This window comes from Sylvia atricapilla, chromosome 16 (genome assembly GCF_009819655.1).
Source record: "Sylvia atricapilla isolate bSylAtr1 chromosome 16, bSylAtr1.pri, whole genome shotgun sequence".
NCBI lineage: Eukaryota > Metazoa > Chordata > Aves > Passeriformes > Sylviidae > Sylvia > Sylvia atricapilla.
Window position 1 is genome coordinate 15,144,397 of NC_089155.1, and position 18,252 is coordinate 15,162,648.

Genomic DNA, 18,252 nt, shown 5'->3' on the forward strand with positions numbered 1-18,252 from the left:
TTAACTTGCCTTTGTAGAAATGCAGTGTAAAAATACAGCAAAGAAATTATTTTGAAACCCTTCCTGGTTTTGCAGTTAGGAAAATCAAGTGGAATTATATCCAGGCCTGTAGATCCCTGTTACCACAATCCCATACTCAAAAAATGCACTTGAATTTAGGAATGAGGAAAAAAACAAAACCACTCAAAAAGCAGAAGTGGAGTCTTTGTATATGCTAAGTAAGATTGGGCATAAATATTTGTATCACATGTGGTAAGTCAAATATACTACCCAATCCTTTCTTGCAAGCTTTTTTTAATTATGGAAGTAAAATCTGAATGTCTGTCTTGTTTATAACATCTTAAAACCTTTATGGATTTTCAGAAAAATCTACTAGATGATGAGATCCTGGATCCATACAAGTAAGTAAAAAAATACTTAGATTAAGCTCCCCAAAACCCCCACATTTTTTCTTCTTTCCAGAGAAAAGTTTTAGCTATTCGCCATTCCCAGTGTGCATGCAGAAAGAATATCGTTAGATTTTTTAAAAATTTGCACGGCCTTGCGCATTTTGCCCATAGCCTCTGGCAAGGTGATGCTGTGACTGTTAAAATCCTGCAGGGCCAGTGTTACTGCACCTGTTCCTCATCAGTCAGAAGGTTGAAAAGTTCTCTTGCCCCTTACAGAAAATACTGAGCTGGGAGACTTGTACGACAGAAGAAACAGCTGGTATTAATGAAAGGTGTGTTGTTGCCAAGTTTGGGGGAAGATACCACCTGAAGTCCTTTCAGCTCTTCTAGAGCTTGCTCTTTAAGTTGAAAAAGACGTAAGTTCTAGTTGGTGTCAGTGCTAAATGTGTGTCTCATAAGTGAAAGGTCTCAGTTGTTACTCCCTCAGCATTTACAGCCAAATAGGATAAAATGTAAATCATTCTTTCCACACAGTTTTCATCAGTGATAGCAGGGAATTGTCTCTGACCTTTACGGTATAATCAGCCTTAAAGTATTAGCTCATACAGTGTCACCAAGTTCTGATTTTAAATAAAAACCTTTATTTACATTATTATTAACATCCAAACACAAAAACCAGAAGGGCAGTTTTACCTTACAACCAACCCTTTTATAAATCAGAACCCATGATTTTTCTGTTTTGCAAAATAAAGATACAGATATTTCAAGCAATACTTATAATGTAAACTAAACTTAGGTGCAATTCTCCATACCGTATGCCTTCTCCTGAGAATTTTTTAAAATATTGCTCTCAGAATTACATCGTTTCACACTTGCTGTATTATTCTGTCATCTGGTAGTCTGTGCATAAATTCTGTAATAAAAGGTGTGCTAACTGGTGCAACATTCAAGTTTTGTCTGATGACAGAAACATGGTCTGAATTTGTCACTTTGGAAGCAGTATTTTAGGCCAAGAAAAAAAAGTACATTACATACAAGTTTAATAAAGACATGGTTTCTGTGATCAAAATAGTAACAGAGACATAGCAAAACACTTTTATGCAGCAGTGATCAGAGGTTGCTGTGCTAGCTAATTCATCTCTTACTGCTGAATAATGTTACATGGGTTTTATTTAAAAAACATTCAGAAGAATTGGCTGCTATAGGACCAAAGCAAAATTGATGGTGGTAACTAAATCTCAACAGATTTCAAACTAGGTGTACTCTTTAGTGCTGCCATGAAAGAGGCTGTCAATGCATTCCAAAAATGCCCCCTGCCCCTTCATCAAGTTTCAATTAAAAATTGTTTAATTCAGAAAAAAAAAGTAGGTACTGGACAACTAACACATTCTCAACAGATGAGAAAAGGATGAGCCTTTATAATGTCAGCCAGGCACCAGTTAGATATAGATGTATAAATAGAATTACTAACCTTAAAAAAAATTGTACTGCAAGATGCACATGGCAGTATAAGAGCTCACCTAAAAAAAGTAACCGGTGTTTGTAGTTTCCATCAGTATAATGAACAAGTACAAAATATAAATATTGTTCTACTCTGAAATGATATAAAAAGCAAGGGATTGTTGCCTTTCACCCTCTGTAAGTAGCATTTACGCAACAAATAGATACGTTCCAAGAAATTAAAAGATAAAAGTTCTTTAGGTTTTTGAAAGTTTTGCATTATAAACTTACATTAATTGGACTAAAAAGTTCAGATAAATGCTGTGATAATCTATATACTTAGTACTAGTGGAAGAGACAGGGTTGCATGAAGTAGATCGATTGACATGACATTCCCTTGAAAACAGCTGGCTAGGCACTAGGGATGATTTTTTGAGACCACTTCTATTGAAACTTACTTCTATTAAAATGGAAGACCACTAAATATTCTGAACAATAAAACTCCCTCTTGCTGACAGTAGTAAGCAAAAAAAAGAACACAGATCAGAGGTTTTTTTGTTTCTTTTACTCACTTGGGAGAAAGTTTTCCATTACACAATGCACAACAGACTAGAAGCACCACACAAACATTTCTGGGTCATCCCGTATGGTTTAGCGGTTTAATTCCTTGCAACTGCAAAAAGTGCAAAGGGATTTTCATTTCAAGCACCCGAAATGGAGGGGAGGGGGAAACCCCCACACTATCAGCAAATAATACGTAACCAGACTTAAATACTGCTATGACAGAAATCTGCTTAGAAAATACATTCGTTACTATTAGAACAATCCAATGAGGTGTAGACATTTGGTTAAAGTGTGGCTTAATATCCTTAAAGATTTCTGGATTTTACATAACCACAAATATTTTGCAACTGACAAACATTTTCAAAGAACATTTATAGTTCATTCAAATTGACCAAGAAGACACAATCCAGATTCATCAACTGAAAAGGCAACCTATTACAGACAGACATGTCTGTCCTGACAAGCTGTAAGATCTCACAACGCAGAGCCTTCATGTCAAATTGCCTTAGGTAAAAACAAATGTAACCAAAGTGCTCACAGGTGGAGAAAGTATTGAACAACTGGTCTCTTTTTTTTCTTATAAAAAGCTCTGTGTTAAAGATGTAAAAATAAATCAAGTGTTGAAGACCAAAGAAGAGAAATATGTGGGCCAAAGTCACCCAGCTTCAAAGTCCTTAAATTTAATAATAATAAAAAAAATTCTATTTGGACCTCAACTACACTCAGTTTTCAGAATTCAATTTTGTTAAATATTTAGCTTCACAAACTCCGCAAAAATGAGTTAGTGACCTACAAAAGTAATATATATAATACATTATTTTAAAGATCATATTTACAAAATTTATTCACAAAAAGACTGCAAAATTCTGATTCTGACTGCAGTGTCTTGCCTTTAGTTTTCTGAAGGTATTTTCTAAAAAAGATGAAAGATTATTGCTCTAATTTCCATACACAGAAAACATTCCATTATGCAGTCTTTTCAAATAATTCAAAAGAGATTGTGTTTGAGAAGGAACTTGAGCACACTCTACCTTCATATTAAGTCCTTATCAATGATATTGCATTAATCCATTATATAGTCTTCTATAAAGTGCACTCAGCTGCACAGCAATATGTAAATATTAGTCACAACTGTGTTTAAATAATTTAAATTGTTTATCCTCTCTTTTTATCCCTTGGCTTCAACGGACAGGACTTTGGACTAGCATGTGCCAATTAATTTTGCACTGCTACTTCGCTTGAGAAATCCCTGACTCCTGGGGTAAGAGACTAAAAGCAGCATTTATATTCAGGAATTCATATAAAAGAGTCAAGGCTAAGAACTACATTCTCTGTCAGATATTGTTAGTAGAGAAATCAGGAGATTCTTACCTCTGTGACTTTTCCAGCCACTTTTGTCTGCCTGGGCTAAAGCGCTTTGGATAGCTACAGTAAACAGGTAATGTATACCAGGAGTCTACCAATTAAATCTATTAAAATGGCATTACCAAATTACATTTCCAGAGGAAGAGTGCCAAAAATATTAACAACGCTTTTTTGTACCCCACATCATACAGTAATACATAGGCTACTTCTACTAAAATGTATTTTTTGTTGGGTAGGGTTTTTTTTTGGTTTGCTTTCCTCTGGATGAGGAAATTTATTACTGGTTTCTGTAAGCCCAGTATGACTTGCCATGAAAGATGTGTCACTTTCTAACACTAGTGCATTCAGCCATTCTTGTTTGAAGATGTGGTTCTAGATGTCAGCAGTATTTCTGTTAAAGAAAAGATACTTTCATCAGAGAAGACATCTTTGCTGAAAGAAATGGTTCGCATATTGCATTTGGAAGAAGGAACTACTGACAATCAATGCCTAGAAGCAGAAGAATAGCCTTTTAGTGCTCCACTTTGAAAATTATCTCGAAAATAAATGCTGTCCTAGAATTTTCCAAACACACTTTGGTTATCTTTATGCTGTGTAGATTTGGAAAATCTAACATTTCACCTTTATATTCACCTCTTTATAAAAGGCATTTGTCATTTCAAAGTCCTCCAAAACTTTACCTACCCCTCAGAAATCCTCATTATTCTGACTGCTTCCTTAGGTGTCCTGGACAAAATTTTATGAGGTACTTTTTACTTGAATAGATATAGCAAATGTCAGTATTATGTTGCTCATCCTAAGTATTTTGTGTAATTTCACATAGCACATTTTCACCTTACATGAAGAGTCTAAATTTTCCATAGTTTCTGGCTATGCATATACAAGTTATTCTAAGGCATTGTAAGGGCAAGTATCATTATCAGTGTCTGCCAGAAGGATACTGCAGTATCAGGATTATTAGTCTGACTTGTAAGAGCCATTACATATAATTTTCAAGATCTGCTGAAGATGCATTCTGCAATGTCCATGGGGTTGTTTTTTTTTTTTCTGGGGTTCAGAAGTATTTCATCCTTCTTTGTGCAGTTTAAGGCTTGATCCTACCCATGATGCTTCAAAGTCAACAGCTAACACCAGCACACAGCTTGGGTTCATTGTGAATTTTCTTATGTATCATCAAAAAGGTATCTCTTAGGACATTAAATTAATAGGGCCACAGATGCCAGAGGAATGGATATAAGCGGACTGTACTCAATGGAAAAAGAGTCAGCAATTCTTTTCATCAGTCTTGATGTACAACTTACCTGGTCTGGCCCCATCGGCAGTCCTGACATAGGCATGGCATTAATGCCCATCTGCCCAATATGGCCACTGCTGCCATTCATGTGCATCACACTGTACGCTGCTGGGTGACCTTGATGGCTGAACTGCTGCTGGGGAAAAGAACTGAAGGACAAAAGGACAAATAAAATTACCTTCCGAGAAGATATGTTGCCTTCCCTGCACCCGCACATGAAAGACAAAACTATTTTCACTTTTACCTGTTTTTACCTAGTATCTGTTTAACATGGAAAGGCCCCTCCCAAAAGGAATTTGAGTTTTTAGAAATGCACAGCTGTATGGGTATGCCTAATGTAACCTTTTTGGAGGCTACTATTACAGCTATATCATCCATTGTAATACTATTTGATATTTTGTATTTCCCACCCCTTCCCCCAAGTTATTTTTTCTTCAAATATTAAGTTAATGTTTAAAGACTGAATGTTGCTTCTGGTTACAAAGATTGTAGAGGTCCAATTTGAATCAATGGAGCTAAGCATAAAATACACTTAATCATTTCCTAAACCAGAGCAGGATGAAGGACAGTACAGACACTAGAAAGACATTGGAAATCCTTTTCCTCTTGTAAATCCTCTTCCTGCTACATAGTATTTAACATCGTTTCTACTTCCAGGGAAAGGAAAGACACTTTTTGAGAAACAGGTTTTAATGATGAAGTTCACCTGTTTCTGGGCATGCTTCCTGACGGCCAGCCCTTCATCTCTGAGGACTGGTACACTGTTGCTGACTGAGGATGCTGCAGCATAGGGTTCTGGGAGGGTCCAATTCTTGATGATATCATTGGATTGGGAGGGCTTGATACTCTACTAAATGCAGGATCAGGTTGTTGGCTTATTCCTTAAAATAGAGGAGACAGACAATATACCTCAGTTATCATTACCTAGTACTTCTAGTTTGTCTGATTGCAGTGATTGGGAGGGGAAAAGGCATCCTTTTTTGTAGCAGTATATTCCATTTTTCAAAATGATTGGTATTTAGGTAGTTTGGATTAATATAAAAAGGGAAAAGAAAATCAGACAAATAATAATAATAATAATTGTAATAATAATGGTCAGACGTTAGTACTAGTACCATAATTAGGTGGATAGGGGAATTGCTGTGAAGGAACTTGAGCCATTGGAGGGCCCGTCAAAGCACTATCCATGCTTCCTGAGGCTGTCACATTTGGTGGTGGACTGAAGGCCTGAGGTTGTTGTTGCTGCTGCATCATCATTGCCATCCTCTGTTGTCTAAAATGGTGACTTATTAGTTCTCTGTTACGCTGAGCCACCATTTGAGCATTAAGAAAACCTTGCTGCTATCCCCCAAAGAGAAGAAAAATCATATTAGAAGATGTTTTTACAAATAAAATCACGTCAGTCAATCAAACTCATTCCTAAGACGCAGCAAGTTAAGGAAAACCCACAGTCAGTATAAACAAATAATCATCAAGATATTAAGACAAAAGTTTTCATTAAATTAGTGCTAAATGATGATATTTTACATGGAAAAACTTCGCATACTGAATTGACATCATGATCTAATAAACAAATCCCCTTGCAATCTTAGGAATAAGGGAGGTAAAACCCCTCTCTTTTTTTAAATTATGCAGAGGAACAAAACCAAAGAGGAATGCTCTAAAGCCATGAAAGAAGGCTGAAATTCTAAACAGATGGCTACTGTAATAACTACTTACCTGGGATCCCACCTGTGGCTGCATAACTGGTCTCATCACTGAGTTAGTACCAGTGACTGGATTTTCCATTTTTATTTCAAGCGTTTGACGGCTCTGATTCATGAACTTGGAAAAAGACATTTTAGCACTATTAGCCTGAAAATAACAGTACCTGAACAAAGTAATGGCAACTTCTGCAAAAACATTTTCTTTACTGACCTCTTGAATCCATAAAGTGCAATGGCTAATTTTTGCCTTGTCTAATGTACCTGAAGAACCAAACTACTTTTTTAAACAGCTCAAACACACAAAAAGAAAAACCCTTCAAACAGTGCATCATTAACTGGCTTTGGTTATTTCCCTTAATATTAGCACTCTTTAGGAACAGAGAGCAGACTATTTGTTTCAAACTATTAGAGTCACAGGAAACCAAGAAAGAACATAGTATTTCCTAACATTGCCATTCCATGTGTGGAGAGGAAAGGGTTGAAAAATGGAAGATTGGCAAGGAGAGAGAAAAAGAAGTTGTTTTTAGAATTGTTTTCTCTCAAGGAGCAACCATGCACCGGGGAGATGTTAGAAAATACTCTGGCTGAGAAAATTCACGTATTTGTGTTTGCTCTGGGATGTTGTCTGTCTACAGAGAAGAAATGGAATTTTCTCACAAATGATAGCAGGATTTGTTAAAGACTTTTAAAGGCCTTTCCCATAGATTTGAACCTCTTTGTAAAGGTGGCAGAAGGGAGAAAAGAGATGTGATGTTTGGAGATGTGAAACTACAGTGTGGTGAAGGACTGTGCGTGCTCCAGGCCCTTTTCATATGGAATGCAGGGCTCAAGCCTGGGTGCTTTTTGTCCCTGCTAAAGTGAGCTTAGCAGTGTATGTGTCTCTCTTTTCTCATATTCAAGATGATGGAATAAACCTACTCTTTGCACTTCAGCTGTGTGTTGTTCTTGCCTTGGTGTTACCTGCATGTATTCTGTTCACACACCATGTCACACAGCAGTAGTTCAGTTTTCCTACTTTTATTTGTACACTGTATTTAATAATACCAAGCCTGCATTTTCATGTGGGGAATTCAATGCTGAAATCACGCACCAATTTTTAAGCAGCGTTTTCAACCTAGTGTTAAGATCTGTGCGGCTGTATCTATTCTCTCACCTTTTATCCAAAGAAAATACATCAAATCACTAAATGGAAAGCAAACCCATATATCAATACGGCCAAATGAGTAGTTAGAAAACACAGTGAGGAAGAAGTAACATCTCATTTACAGAAAAAAACCAGCTGCAATTTAATGCTATCTGTGAGGTTCTGAAAAAATACTAAACATGGATAAAGAGATCATGCAGAGTTACAGTCTACCGTAACACTGTTTTAACTAGCAATTGTTTTGTGTGCTGCAGGAACCAATCCAATCTGTAGCTAGGGAGGCTGATGAAGGAGAAACACTTGCCCTAATAAATGTTCTTCCACTCCTACGGCCATCCGGCAATTCAGTGAGAAGCACTGTCAAAATAAAAGATCCACTGTCTCAATCTCTATGTTGTAATGTCTATTGTTATATGTATGAAGCAACACAATTCCGTGTGCAAGTACTTGCATTCTGAAACATAAAGGAAGTGTAAATGTAGGAGCAAAGAATTACCTGCTGTCCCTGGAGCCTCTGCTGGAGCTGCATGCGTAGCTGCTTTGGTGTGTTGCTCCGAGGTCTCATCACGTTTGCTCGGGGATGCATACTTTGCAGAGGAAAATTGCTCAGTTGGCTCATCTGATTCATCACTGAATTAAAAGATGGCTGTTGGCCCTGGATGTTACTAAAACTTCCTGGCATTGCTGGCCCTTGTCCTTGATAGGGCTGACCATATAACAAAGGCTTCTGGTCAATCATAACTGAAGATTCCTGACCTTGAAATGAATTTTGTTTGGATTCCAAAGCTTGTCCCTTCAACAGATACAGAAGTGCTTTCACTAGCAGTACATATAAAATTCTTAAAGAAGCAATAAAGCTAACACAGGATAATACACCACCAGGCAATTTCTTGGACAGAACATAGCACAGACAGCTACTGTTAGTTCTATCTCCAAACGAATGAAATAGCAAAAGTGATTAATAATAAAAATAAATCTTTTAAAAATCAATTTAGCTGCACACTGCAAGCCCTTCTGCACTTTTTGATGCTATTTGTACAAACGATAGTGACGTGGGTCTTAGCAACTTCCAATTTACTCAGAGAATTTCTTTTTCCTATTTGCTAGCCATGCAAATTCAACCTGGAACTGAAGGACAGGGAAGCATCCACATCACTGCCAGTCAAATAATTCACAACCTAAGCTCAGCTGACAGCAGGCTGAGTAAGGAAACCTAACACAATTCTCAGTTTACAGAAATATAATGAATTACGCCCCAAACTCCACCTATATATACCAAGGCATTATACAACAAACTTCTATAAGAATATGCCACTTTTATATTTCTTGTCATGCACAAGAAATTCAATCCATGCTGAGTTTCACCATTGAACATCACTAGTCAATGTAAAGGTTTCCAAAGGGACATGTATGAAGATGAGGCTGTGAGGAGACTAAGTAAATGAGGAAGCCCTCTTCACTTTCTTTTAAAGTACAAAATAATACTGGTATTTGGAAAATAAATAGCCAAAATATCTGTTTACTTACTTGGTTTACAAGATCAGGAATTCCTAATGCTCTGTCAATTTCTTCCAGACCTGTGACATCTGTATTACTCAGTAGCGTGTGCAGCTGATCCAGAAGTGCCCTTTCATCATTCTGGCCTTCCACACTGGGTGCCGAACATAAGAGATCATCCAAAGAGCTTCTAACTAACTGTCTATAAATAAAAAAACCCACTAAAATCATAGAATCAATAATGCAGGAAAAGGCCTCCAAGATCATGGAAGCCAACCTTTGAGTGAGTACCACCTTGTGAACCACATTTATAGCAAGCACTAAGTGCAACATCCAGTTGTTTCTTGAACACATTAGGAATGGTGTCTCCACCATCTCCCTGGGCAGCTCATTCCAATGCTTGACCCCTCTTTCAGTGAAGAAATTCATTACAACCATTACAAGGAAAACTACAGTTTTTATATAATATATTGTCCTGGATATGGTTGAGTATGATAGTCACCCAGACGACTGAAGGAAGATTTAACAACTTAAGTCCCAAATTTAAGTCCTAAACTCCCAGTCACCTTCCACGCACCCTTGAACACACATAAATTCTGTTTTCTCCTGGTTTCTGCCATGTGCCACAGAGATATGATTTCAGAGTCTCTCATCTCTTTCTTCTGTGCCTCCCAACTCAAGGATTGATAGATTTTGTTAACAATGCCTTTTGTGGAGCTAGGTTAAAAATATCCAGTGTCAGATCACCAGCAGAAATGGAAACATCTCTGAAACATTCCACAAATGGAAATCCAGCTCCAGTCTGTTATCCCCACTTTGTATGCTATACATTTTCATGCTACACAATCTTATTTCCAGGTCTTAAATTCTTCCAACAGACAGCAAACACTTGTATTTAGAATGACCTTAAAACCTTCCCCAATTCTACCTGTTTTGTGAACCCCGTGATGCTTGCTCCATGGACATCATATTGTCAGGCCACAATCCAGGTTGGTTAGATGGTCCAGGCTGTCCATACAGATTCCCCGCCATGTCAATGTTTATCTCATTTGGTCCTGCAAGGTAAAACATTTATGTATTTTTTTAAAAATCGAAGGTCTCATCTTGCTCTCCTAGTGCTCACATTAGGATGATCACACAAATTGTCAAGCAGTGCAGCTTCGTGAGCTTTCCATTATCATGTTTTACAGTGTACACAGACATAAAGTCACAGTCGAGATAATTTCACATATATAACAGACACATTTAGATACGGCAGAGTGTGATCTAAATCTGCTATCCCTGTTACAGCAGAATTACTAATTTTAATCCTTTAGCTTCTACATAGGAGCATGATAGACAGAGCACTTTACATAAAAAAAAAAAAAAAACAAAAAAAAACCACACAAAAAACCAACAAAAATTCTGGACTATGACATCTGTGCAACAGCAAATATACACTGTCATAGTGACATCAACACAAAGTACATAACAATTTGCTCTTTGGGAGTACTTTCTTCCCTCTATCTATCCAGGGACATACAGCACTACATAGGAGAGTTTGTCATCCCGTTATTTTCCGGTATCTGTATGAATCACCTAGCATCAATGATTTCTAGGGAGCTAAGCTGGAAAATTCTCACTTAGTCAGGACCACACAAATTTCTTCTGTACTTAATCTTATATCCATTTGTTGCATTGAAATAGTAAGTCTGTTTAAGAGAACTGGTAACAGCCCTGGTAGCTTTCCATGATAAGAAAGGAATGCTGTCTAAGCTGGTTTGGGGCATACTGGTATTGGCATAGTAGACTGGAGAATTGCAGCTCTAGACTAAACCTTTGTTAGGCATATAGAACAGAAAAAACCCACAGGCTTTAAGACTGTTCATACTCTAGACATACAGCTTATTTATTTTCTCTCATCCACACATGAATACTTTGAAGAAAAACAGTATTTGCAATGTGACTTTATATGAAATTTGGCTTCTCTATGTGAAAAGAATTTCGGAATATTGGAGAGAAAGACTTTAAAAGACATTGATTACAAAGAAGGTAACAGAAAAAAAAAAAGCAAAGAAGCATCTATATCAAATAGGATTAATTAAATTAACCACAATGCTAGTATCTTCACATATGGAATCATAGATGCCACTTGGTTCCTGGAATTCAGCAGAGAAGTACTTCACTAAAGAAATACACAGAAATTATAGCCTCTACCCCCAATCTCAGGACCCAGAATAAATGATCTGTGCTATGTAGGACAATAAAGAGTTAAGAACTTACTCATGTGAATCATTTGCTGTTGGGGCAGTGGCCTAGGACCAGGTATGCTGTTAGAGAGAACAGGCAGCCCACCCTCGGAGGGCCTTGGAAGGCTTGTACTAAATTCAGGTCCTGGTCTCAACATTGAAGCAGAACTTGCAGATTCCAATCTGTTCACTTTGGAGTTTGGCAAACCCCAGTCTCCAGACTGGTGCTGATTCACTGCCACATTTCTGTTGGGAGTGCTTGCTATAATGAAGAGCAGAAAACACCAAAATTTATTATCTGGAGTGCGTTATGTAGTTTGGTTTCAGAATTATTTTGCTATTTTACCAAGTGCACCTGCTAATGTCAGAGCAATTGACTGAAGTCCTACAAAAGCATCTAGAGCTCAACATGCCAAGTTCTAAAACATACAAAAAACTGTATGTATCTAAATATACAGAAAAATTCATAATGACTGGCTGCCACTGTGAACTATTCTTGTTTCTATATATCAAAAGCACATGTTAAACTAAAAGCTCAAAATTCTAAAAAGTAATTTAATTACTTAAAATACTGGCAATGCCACAGTTAACAGTTATGTTCTTATAATTTTAGCTAAAGTAATAATTCAGAAGTTTACTGATGATAAAATAAAAATTCTTTAATGTTGAAGTTTCTTCTAACTGAAATTTGTATCTTAATCTTGCAACATTTTTTACATAAAAGCTATTGCCTTTAAAATGAGAGAGCTGTTTGTATACAACCAACAGACCCAGATTTGCTCCAAAATTTTCTTGATTTTCAATCATTCTTGGACTTCCACCCATCAAGTTTTGCTTTTGTAACATGGAGAACGCATTGATATTCCTCATTGAAGCACTTGAACCAATAGGGCTGTCTAAAGACAAGGCTCTGTTAAAAGGTGGGTGAGTGGTCTGCACAGACTGGGGACTCTTCACACCTGTCAAAGAATTAAAAGATGCTTGCAACTGTACATTTTAAATAAAATGTGCTATTAATGTCTTAAATTAGTCTCATCTCTTTATGAGCTCATATACTTGATCTTAAGCATGCCAGGAATAGTTATGCTGTTTATGTTTTCACAACAAAAATTCCCATTTTGAACACACAGTTAGGATCTTTTGCCAAAAAAGTCATAGGCAGTTCCCTTTGGCCCTACACAAAAAAAGAGATTAATTTTAAGTTAAGTTCTGGAATGAACTTAGTATTACAGACTTCTTGATATCTGTAAGTGGACTGCCCAGGCTTTGGTTAACTCCCATATGGAGGTAGAAACAAATAGTTCTGTTTGGAACAGCTGGAATCCAGACATGGTGTGTTCCTGAGCACAGTGTCCTCCACAGACAATTAACACACAAATCACTGTGCTTCACAGCCAACAGTGTCAGTGGCCTTACACGTTCTTGTACCTGGTTTCATATTTTTCATTATCCATGTTTCACCTCCTTCGGTTATGTCAGCAATCCATTGCCCTACATAATCAAGAGACGACCAGTGTCATGAAAGAAAGCAACAACTACCATGATGCTGGTCTACTAGGTAGATTATCCTCCCCTCCTACTAAGGAAGGGCATTCCTTTTGATGTCAAGAAGGAGTAACGATTAGCATTTACTGGCCACAAGATATTTTCACATAGAATAAGAAAGAAATTAAAAGTTTGTCACCAATCTCAGATTATATCCTTAGTCATCAGTTAGGGATAAAAATTCTCAATTTGAGTTTATGACTCATAAAATATCTTTCTTGATGACTTGTCTCTGAGAAATCTACATCAGATGAAGCCAGAATAAACCCTAAAACAAGGAACTGAATGTTCTTCATTGTGCTTATAGCACGTGAGCATTGTCAAGACAGTGTATATAATAGCCTATGAAATCATACTTAGCCATTTCGCATTACATTTGTCCTTGAAGATGTAAGAGATGAAGAAAGTATTCTCTAGGGTTTGAGGATGCATTATGTTTACATCAGGTAAGAAAAAAATCCTAACTTTAAAACCCAGGTGGTAGATTCAATTCCTTACCCAACAGGGCATTTCCTTGAAATAATGCTTGCTTTGTTCCAGGGTTATTTCCATTTGCAGACATAGCATTATTGTAAAACTCTGAACTACTAAGATCACCTAGAATTGCATCCAAGTTATCCAAGTCTCCGTTCATCTGAAAATGATGCAGTAAAATACCATGGTTATTTACTCTCACATGGCTATACTTCAATTTTTACAAAGCTCCTCACCAATCTTAAGTTATATGACTGGGAGACAAATGTTTTAATTCACTGATACTACCTTGACCTATCTTATAACTCCCAAAGAGCTTCATATATCATTTAGATACTTTTTGCTTGGGTAATTTTGAAAATTATCAGAAAACACACATAACTAAACATAACTAAAATGAAAAGAACTTCTGAATATTAACATTTCAATCATCCCAAGTTACAAAGATAAAAACACTAATGATAGCGAACAACATCGAGAATGTGTACTGTTCAGTGACAAATAATGCATCTATAATACACAAAAAGCTGCTAGTGACCCTACAAGACATGAGAATTATGCACCCTTTTACCCCTTCAGTTTCTAAACTGAACTTCCTTTTAAAATGTGTCTTTAAGTCAGATACAGTTTCAATAGAAAAATAATTCATATATAGTGGATCCATATCTTCACAAAAGAAGGTTCTCTGAAGACCTTAATTACATCTCAGGAGCAAGTACTGAAACGACATGTTGTGTACTACTACAGAGTTGTTAGGGACTTTTCCCTAAGTGGTATTCAAGCAATGTTATAAGGTGTTTCATTGATAGTCAGCCAGTAGCTAATACTAAAAATTGTGGCGGTTTTTTGTTTGGTTTGATTTTTTGTTTGTGTGTATTGGCTTTTTTACCCAGTTATTACTGATTTGGGAAATTCAAGGTCTAAGATATTGATATATCTTCAGTAAAGTCTGCAAACTGACCAGTACTGTTTACTTCAAAGTTCCAAATTTTAGGACTTAAATACAAAAATATTATATACAGATTATAATTTTAAGAACATCTGTTCCTAACAAGTGCACTGCCAGTTTCAGAATAGTTGTTCCATGGTGCTAGTTTTCTGTATCATGACATTTCTTGGAATTCCAGCTCTAGAATTTATTTCTATTTATTTATACAAATTATATATACATTTAAACATTTTAGTATGCATTTATTTGAATGTTGAATATATATATATAAAATATATATATATGTATTTGAAATAACATATTCCTTCCTTTAAAGAAAGAAAATGAGCACTAAAACCAATGAATGAATGAAAGCAGATCATGGCTATTGAAAGTCTTACACATTTTTGTGTACTGTTTATATTTTCAAAACGAAATCACATGTTACCTTTTGCTCACGTATTGCAAACTAATTACAGAAGCAGTTACTGCCCCATTTCCTTGAGAAATAATTTGCAAATATTACCTTAATTGTACCATAATTTAAAAATATTAGTCCAGGACTTCAGGACATCAGATTTGTTTATATACATATCCTGTAGTTGTTATTTGTGTTCCCGTTTGTGCTTTTTCATTCATAATTAAACCTGAGTTTATTGTTTCACGTCATTTGCACAGAACTTTTTAAGAAATGTTTACACATGCATACTGTAGAATGTTCTATATTTAGCCATTCACCGTAATCATAAAATATTGGTTAGGTCACTGCCATCATTTTACATTATACTGTACCTCCTCTGCTGGCTCCATTTTTATTTTAATCTCTTTTTCTTGACTTGAAGTAGGAATTGTAGAACTTGTGCATTGTCCCATCTTATTATCCACACCTTCTACTTTAGGCTTCAACTCTTTGGAAAGCGGGTCCTTAATATCATCTTTATCTAGCAAATATCTTAGTAAAGCATTGTTTTCTTTCTTCTTTGGGCTCAGTTGTTCATGTTTGACAGTGCCTTCTCCAGAGGAGGCTGTGTTACTAGCATCATGATATGTGTCTTTACCAGTAGCTTCAGCTGTGATCTTGGCCACCTCTGCTGGAGAATTACCATTCTGCAATAGTTTATGTAAAATCCTGTGCTTCTCTTGCAGGAGCGATCCATGCATGTTTGAGGAGGAAGATACCCCTCCAGATGTTGATGAGGAAACTCCTGAAGGACTGGTAACACTGGTAGAAGATTCTTTACAATTTGAGTCTAAAGGTGAGTTTGATGCTCCTCTTTCATCTGAGGAGCATGTGAGTAGCTGAAGGAGCTTTTTATGCCCTTTGCTCTCAGAAGGTCCTCTCTGACTTTCAGATGCCTCCAGATTTCCCTCTTTACTATCTTTTTCATTAAAGAGATCCCTGCTGTTTGACTGGCAGATGGAACTTTCCACTTGGTTTTGTTCACAATACAAACCAGAAGGGCTTTTGGAGTCCTGGGTACTTGTTTTACTTTGCTGAGTTATGCTAATGTTTGGGGAATTATCCAGTTTTGGACCCGGTGAAGAAAGTGTCGATAAAAGGGAATTTCCAACACCCTCACTAATGGCTTGCAGAGCACTAAGAGAACTGCTAGAGAAAGTGCTGTTGCTAGCGTTGCTGGTAGATCCCATTGGCGAGTGCATACCTGTATCATGTGACAGAGATCAAACTTATTAAAGTAGTGCCTGTATCTAGTCTTCCTTTAGATTATGTATGACTGTCACATTGAGTTATTACTTTTAGAATACATTTTTACCATAAAGTCAGGTATACTACATTCAAGTAACACATACAGGGTCATATAGAACGGTTAAAATGGATGAAAGATGGAATTCAGAGAAAAGTGAGGAAAGATAGCTTAAAAAAAAAAATAAAAAGGGGGCTTATAGCAAAGATAAAATACCTGTAACTGGAGAATATTGGTGTGAACTCATTTTTGGACTCCCTCGATTCCTAGGAGATACCATTAGATTCTGCTGGTTGGAAGTTAAGCCAGGACTACCATGTGGTGGGCTACTTATATTTAACCCAAAACTGTTACTCTGATAAGCAGAGGACTGCATTCCGGGTCCAGAGTTCACTAGTCCCATATTCCCAGGGGGTCCATATCGAGTACTGGTGAGCTGACCCACTGCATTGGGGTCTCCCATCCCATAGTTCCTGTTCTGCATTGACATGGCTTGACCAGGTGACACGTTCATAAGACCATTAACAGAATTCGTGTTTCCAGTCACAGGTGTTCTGATGTTTTGCCCAACAGAATTAGGATTTGGCCGATATCCATTTTGTTCTCTGTGAATTCAACATCATCCCCAGAAACCCAAAGAAAACAAATTAAAACCTTATTTGGAATCATGTGCTACAAATACATTATTAAATAATTGCCCAAAAATGTTTTCCAGAAAAGAGCAAAGAGAATTCAAGCTTTCACAAAAGCACACCCAAGCCATGACATTCATTTATTCATTACAGAAATAGTTGATACTTCGGGGGCTTCAAGTTATAAGCACATACAGTTATTACTGCCTCAAAAAGCTTTAATCAATGGTCAGATTATTAATCAGATTTATCAATTTAAAGATCCTCCTTTTTTCACCCCCTTCCTAAGTCAATGCCTGACACCATTTCACTGTGCACATTAACAATATGTGACCCTGAATGAGCTCAGTTATTAATTTTCCAGCATCTGAAGGCACTCTAATGCCAGAAGGAGACAGATTCCCTCCAAAGTGACATTTCAATTATTCTTGCAAAGAACAAGAACAGGTCAGAAGAAATACTACTCTAAGGTACATTTCAGTTATGGATTATGCATCTGAGAGGGTTTTTTTGTCTTTTTAATTGGTCTGCAAAAGCATATGACTGAGCATTTCTATGTTCAGTGTTTCATCAGTGCTACCACAAAAGACTAATAAAAACACAGCACAGGCTTTGCGCATGTATTGAGAAAAAAATTCTCTTTTGACTGTGACTGTCATTCTGCCACATATAGTTAAAATGGGTCTCTGTTAGGTTTACATACTTACTTGTATGCTATGCAGCTCTGCTTCCTAAATTATTCCCCATCTGAGTTTTAATCAGGTAAAATATTTTAGCATGCAATTTTTCTCAGGTTATCTTGAAGGTCAGATGTATTTTTAAAAACTGTGACACTTAAATTATAAAGAGATACTACTAATTTCACCTGTGAAGGAAGTGGGTAGAGACAAATCCATGGCGATCATTAGTCACAGGATTTCGGAACAGTTTACTCTTCGTTTGTGCTGTCACTATTGTACCATCCGCTAAAGAAAACCGATACAACGGGGTTTCAGCATGACCTTGGGTATAAGCTATAAAGGGAATATACAAATATAGTTAATATTTTAAATCCCAAGAATTATTAATATGAATTATTAGATAATTTTTGACACAATACCCTTCATGAAGTTAAAAAACCCCCCCAAACTCATAAAACTAAAAAATAAACAAACAAACAAACAAGACACACCCGATACAGAGAAAAAGGAAGCATTCCACAATTTCTTCTCTATCAATAGAGGGAAGATAAAAGCAAACAAGATCATTCTGATGCTGCAATATTTTGTGCTCACCAGACACAGCTGGCAAAGTTCTACATTTTTAAATAGAATTCCAAGGCCAGATTACAGATTCCATGG

At 36.7% G+C, this 18,252-nt stretch overlaps 1 protein-coding gene across 11 annotated transcripts in view; it reads right to left on the bottom strand.

Moving 5' to 3' along the window:
• Positions 1-2,372: 2,372 nt before the first annotated feature.
• Positions 2,373-18,252, bottom strand: part of NCOA3 (nuclear receptor coactivator 3) — a 53,000-nt gene continuing 37,120 nt past the window's right edge. For 8 of the 11 annotated variants that reach the window (XM_066331030.1, XM_066331027.1, XM_066331029.1 and 5 more), the window contains 13 exons: positions 17,778-17,925; positions 16,497-16,885; positions 15,367-16,238; positions 13,671-13,806; positions 12,398-12,586; positions 11,662-11,889; positions 10,328-10,454; positions 9,430-9,601; positions 8,399-8,695; positions 6,772-6,876; positions 6,168-6,393; positions 5,759-5,933; positions 2,373-5,201 (listed from right to left, as the gene is read on the bottom strand). In XM_066331030.1, the coding sequence (XP_066187127.1) occupies positions 4,955-5,201; positions 5,759-5,933; positions 6,168-6,393; positions 6,772-6,876; positions 8,399-8,695; positions 9,430-9,601; positions 10,328-10,454; positions 11,662-11,889; positions 12,398-12,586; positions 13,671-13,806; positions 15,367-16,238; positions 16,497-16,885; positions 17,778-17,925 (3,311 nt within the window). In that variant the 3' untranslated portion in view covers positions 2,373-4,954. Of the gene's footprint in view, positions 5,202-5,758; positions 5,934-6,167; positions 6,394-6,771; positions 6,877-8,398; positions 8,696-9,429; positions 9,602-10,327; positions 10,455-11,661; positions 11,890-12,397; positions 12,587-13,055; positions 13,119-13,670; positions 13,807-15,366; positions 16,239-16,496; positions 16,886-17,777; positions 17,926-18,252 lie in introns of all 11 variants that reach the window. The other 3 variants (XM_066331032.1, XM_066331034.1, XM_066331033.1) reach the window with 3 other exon arrangements.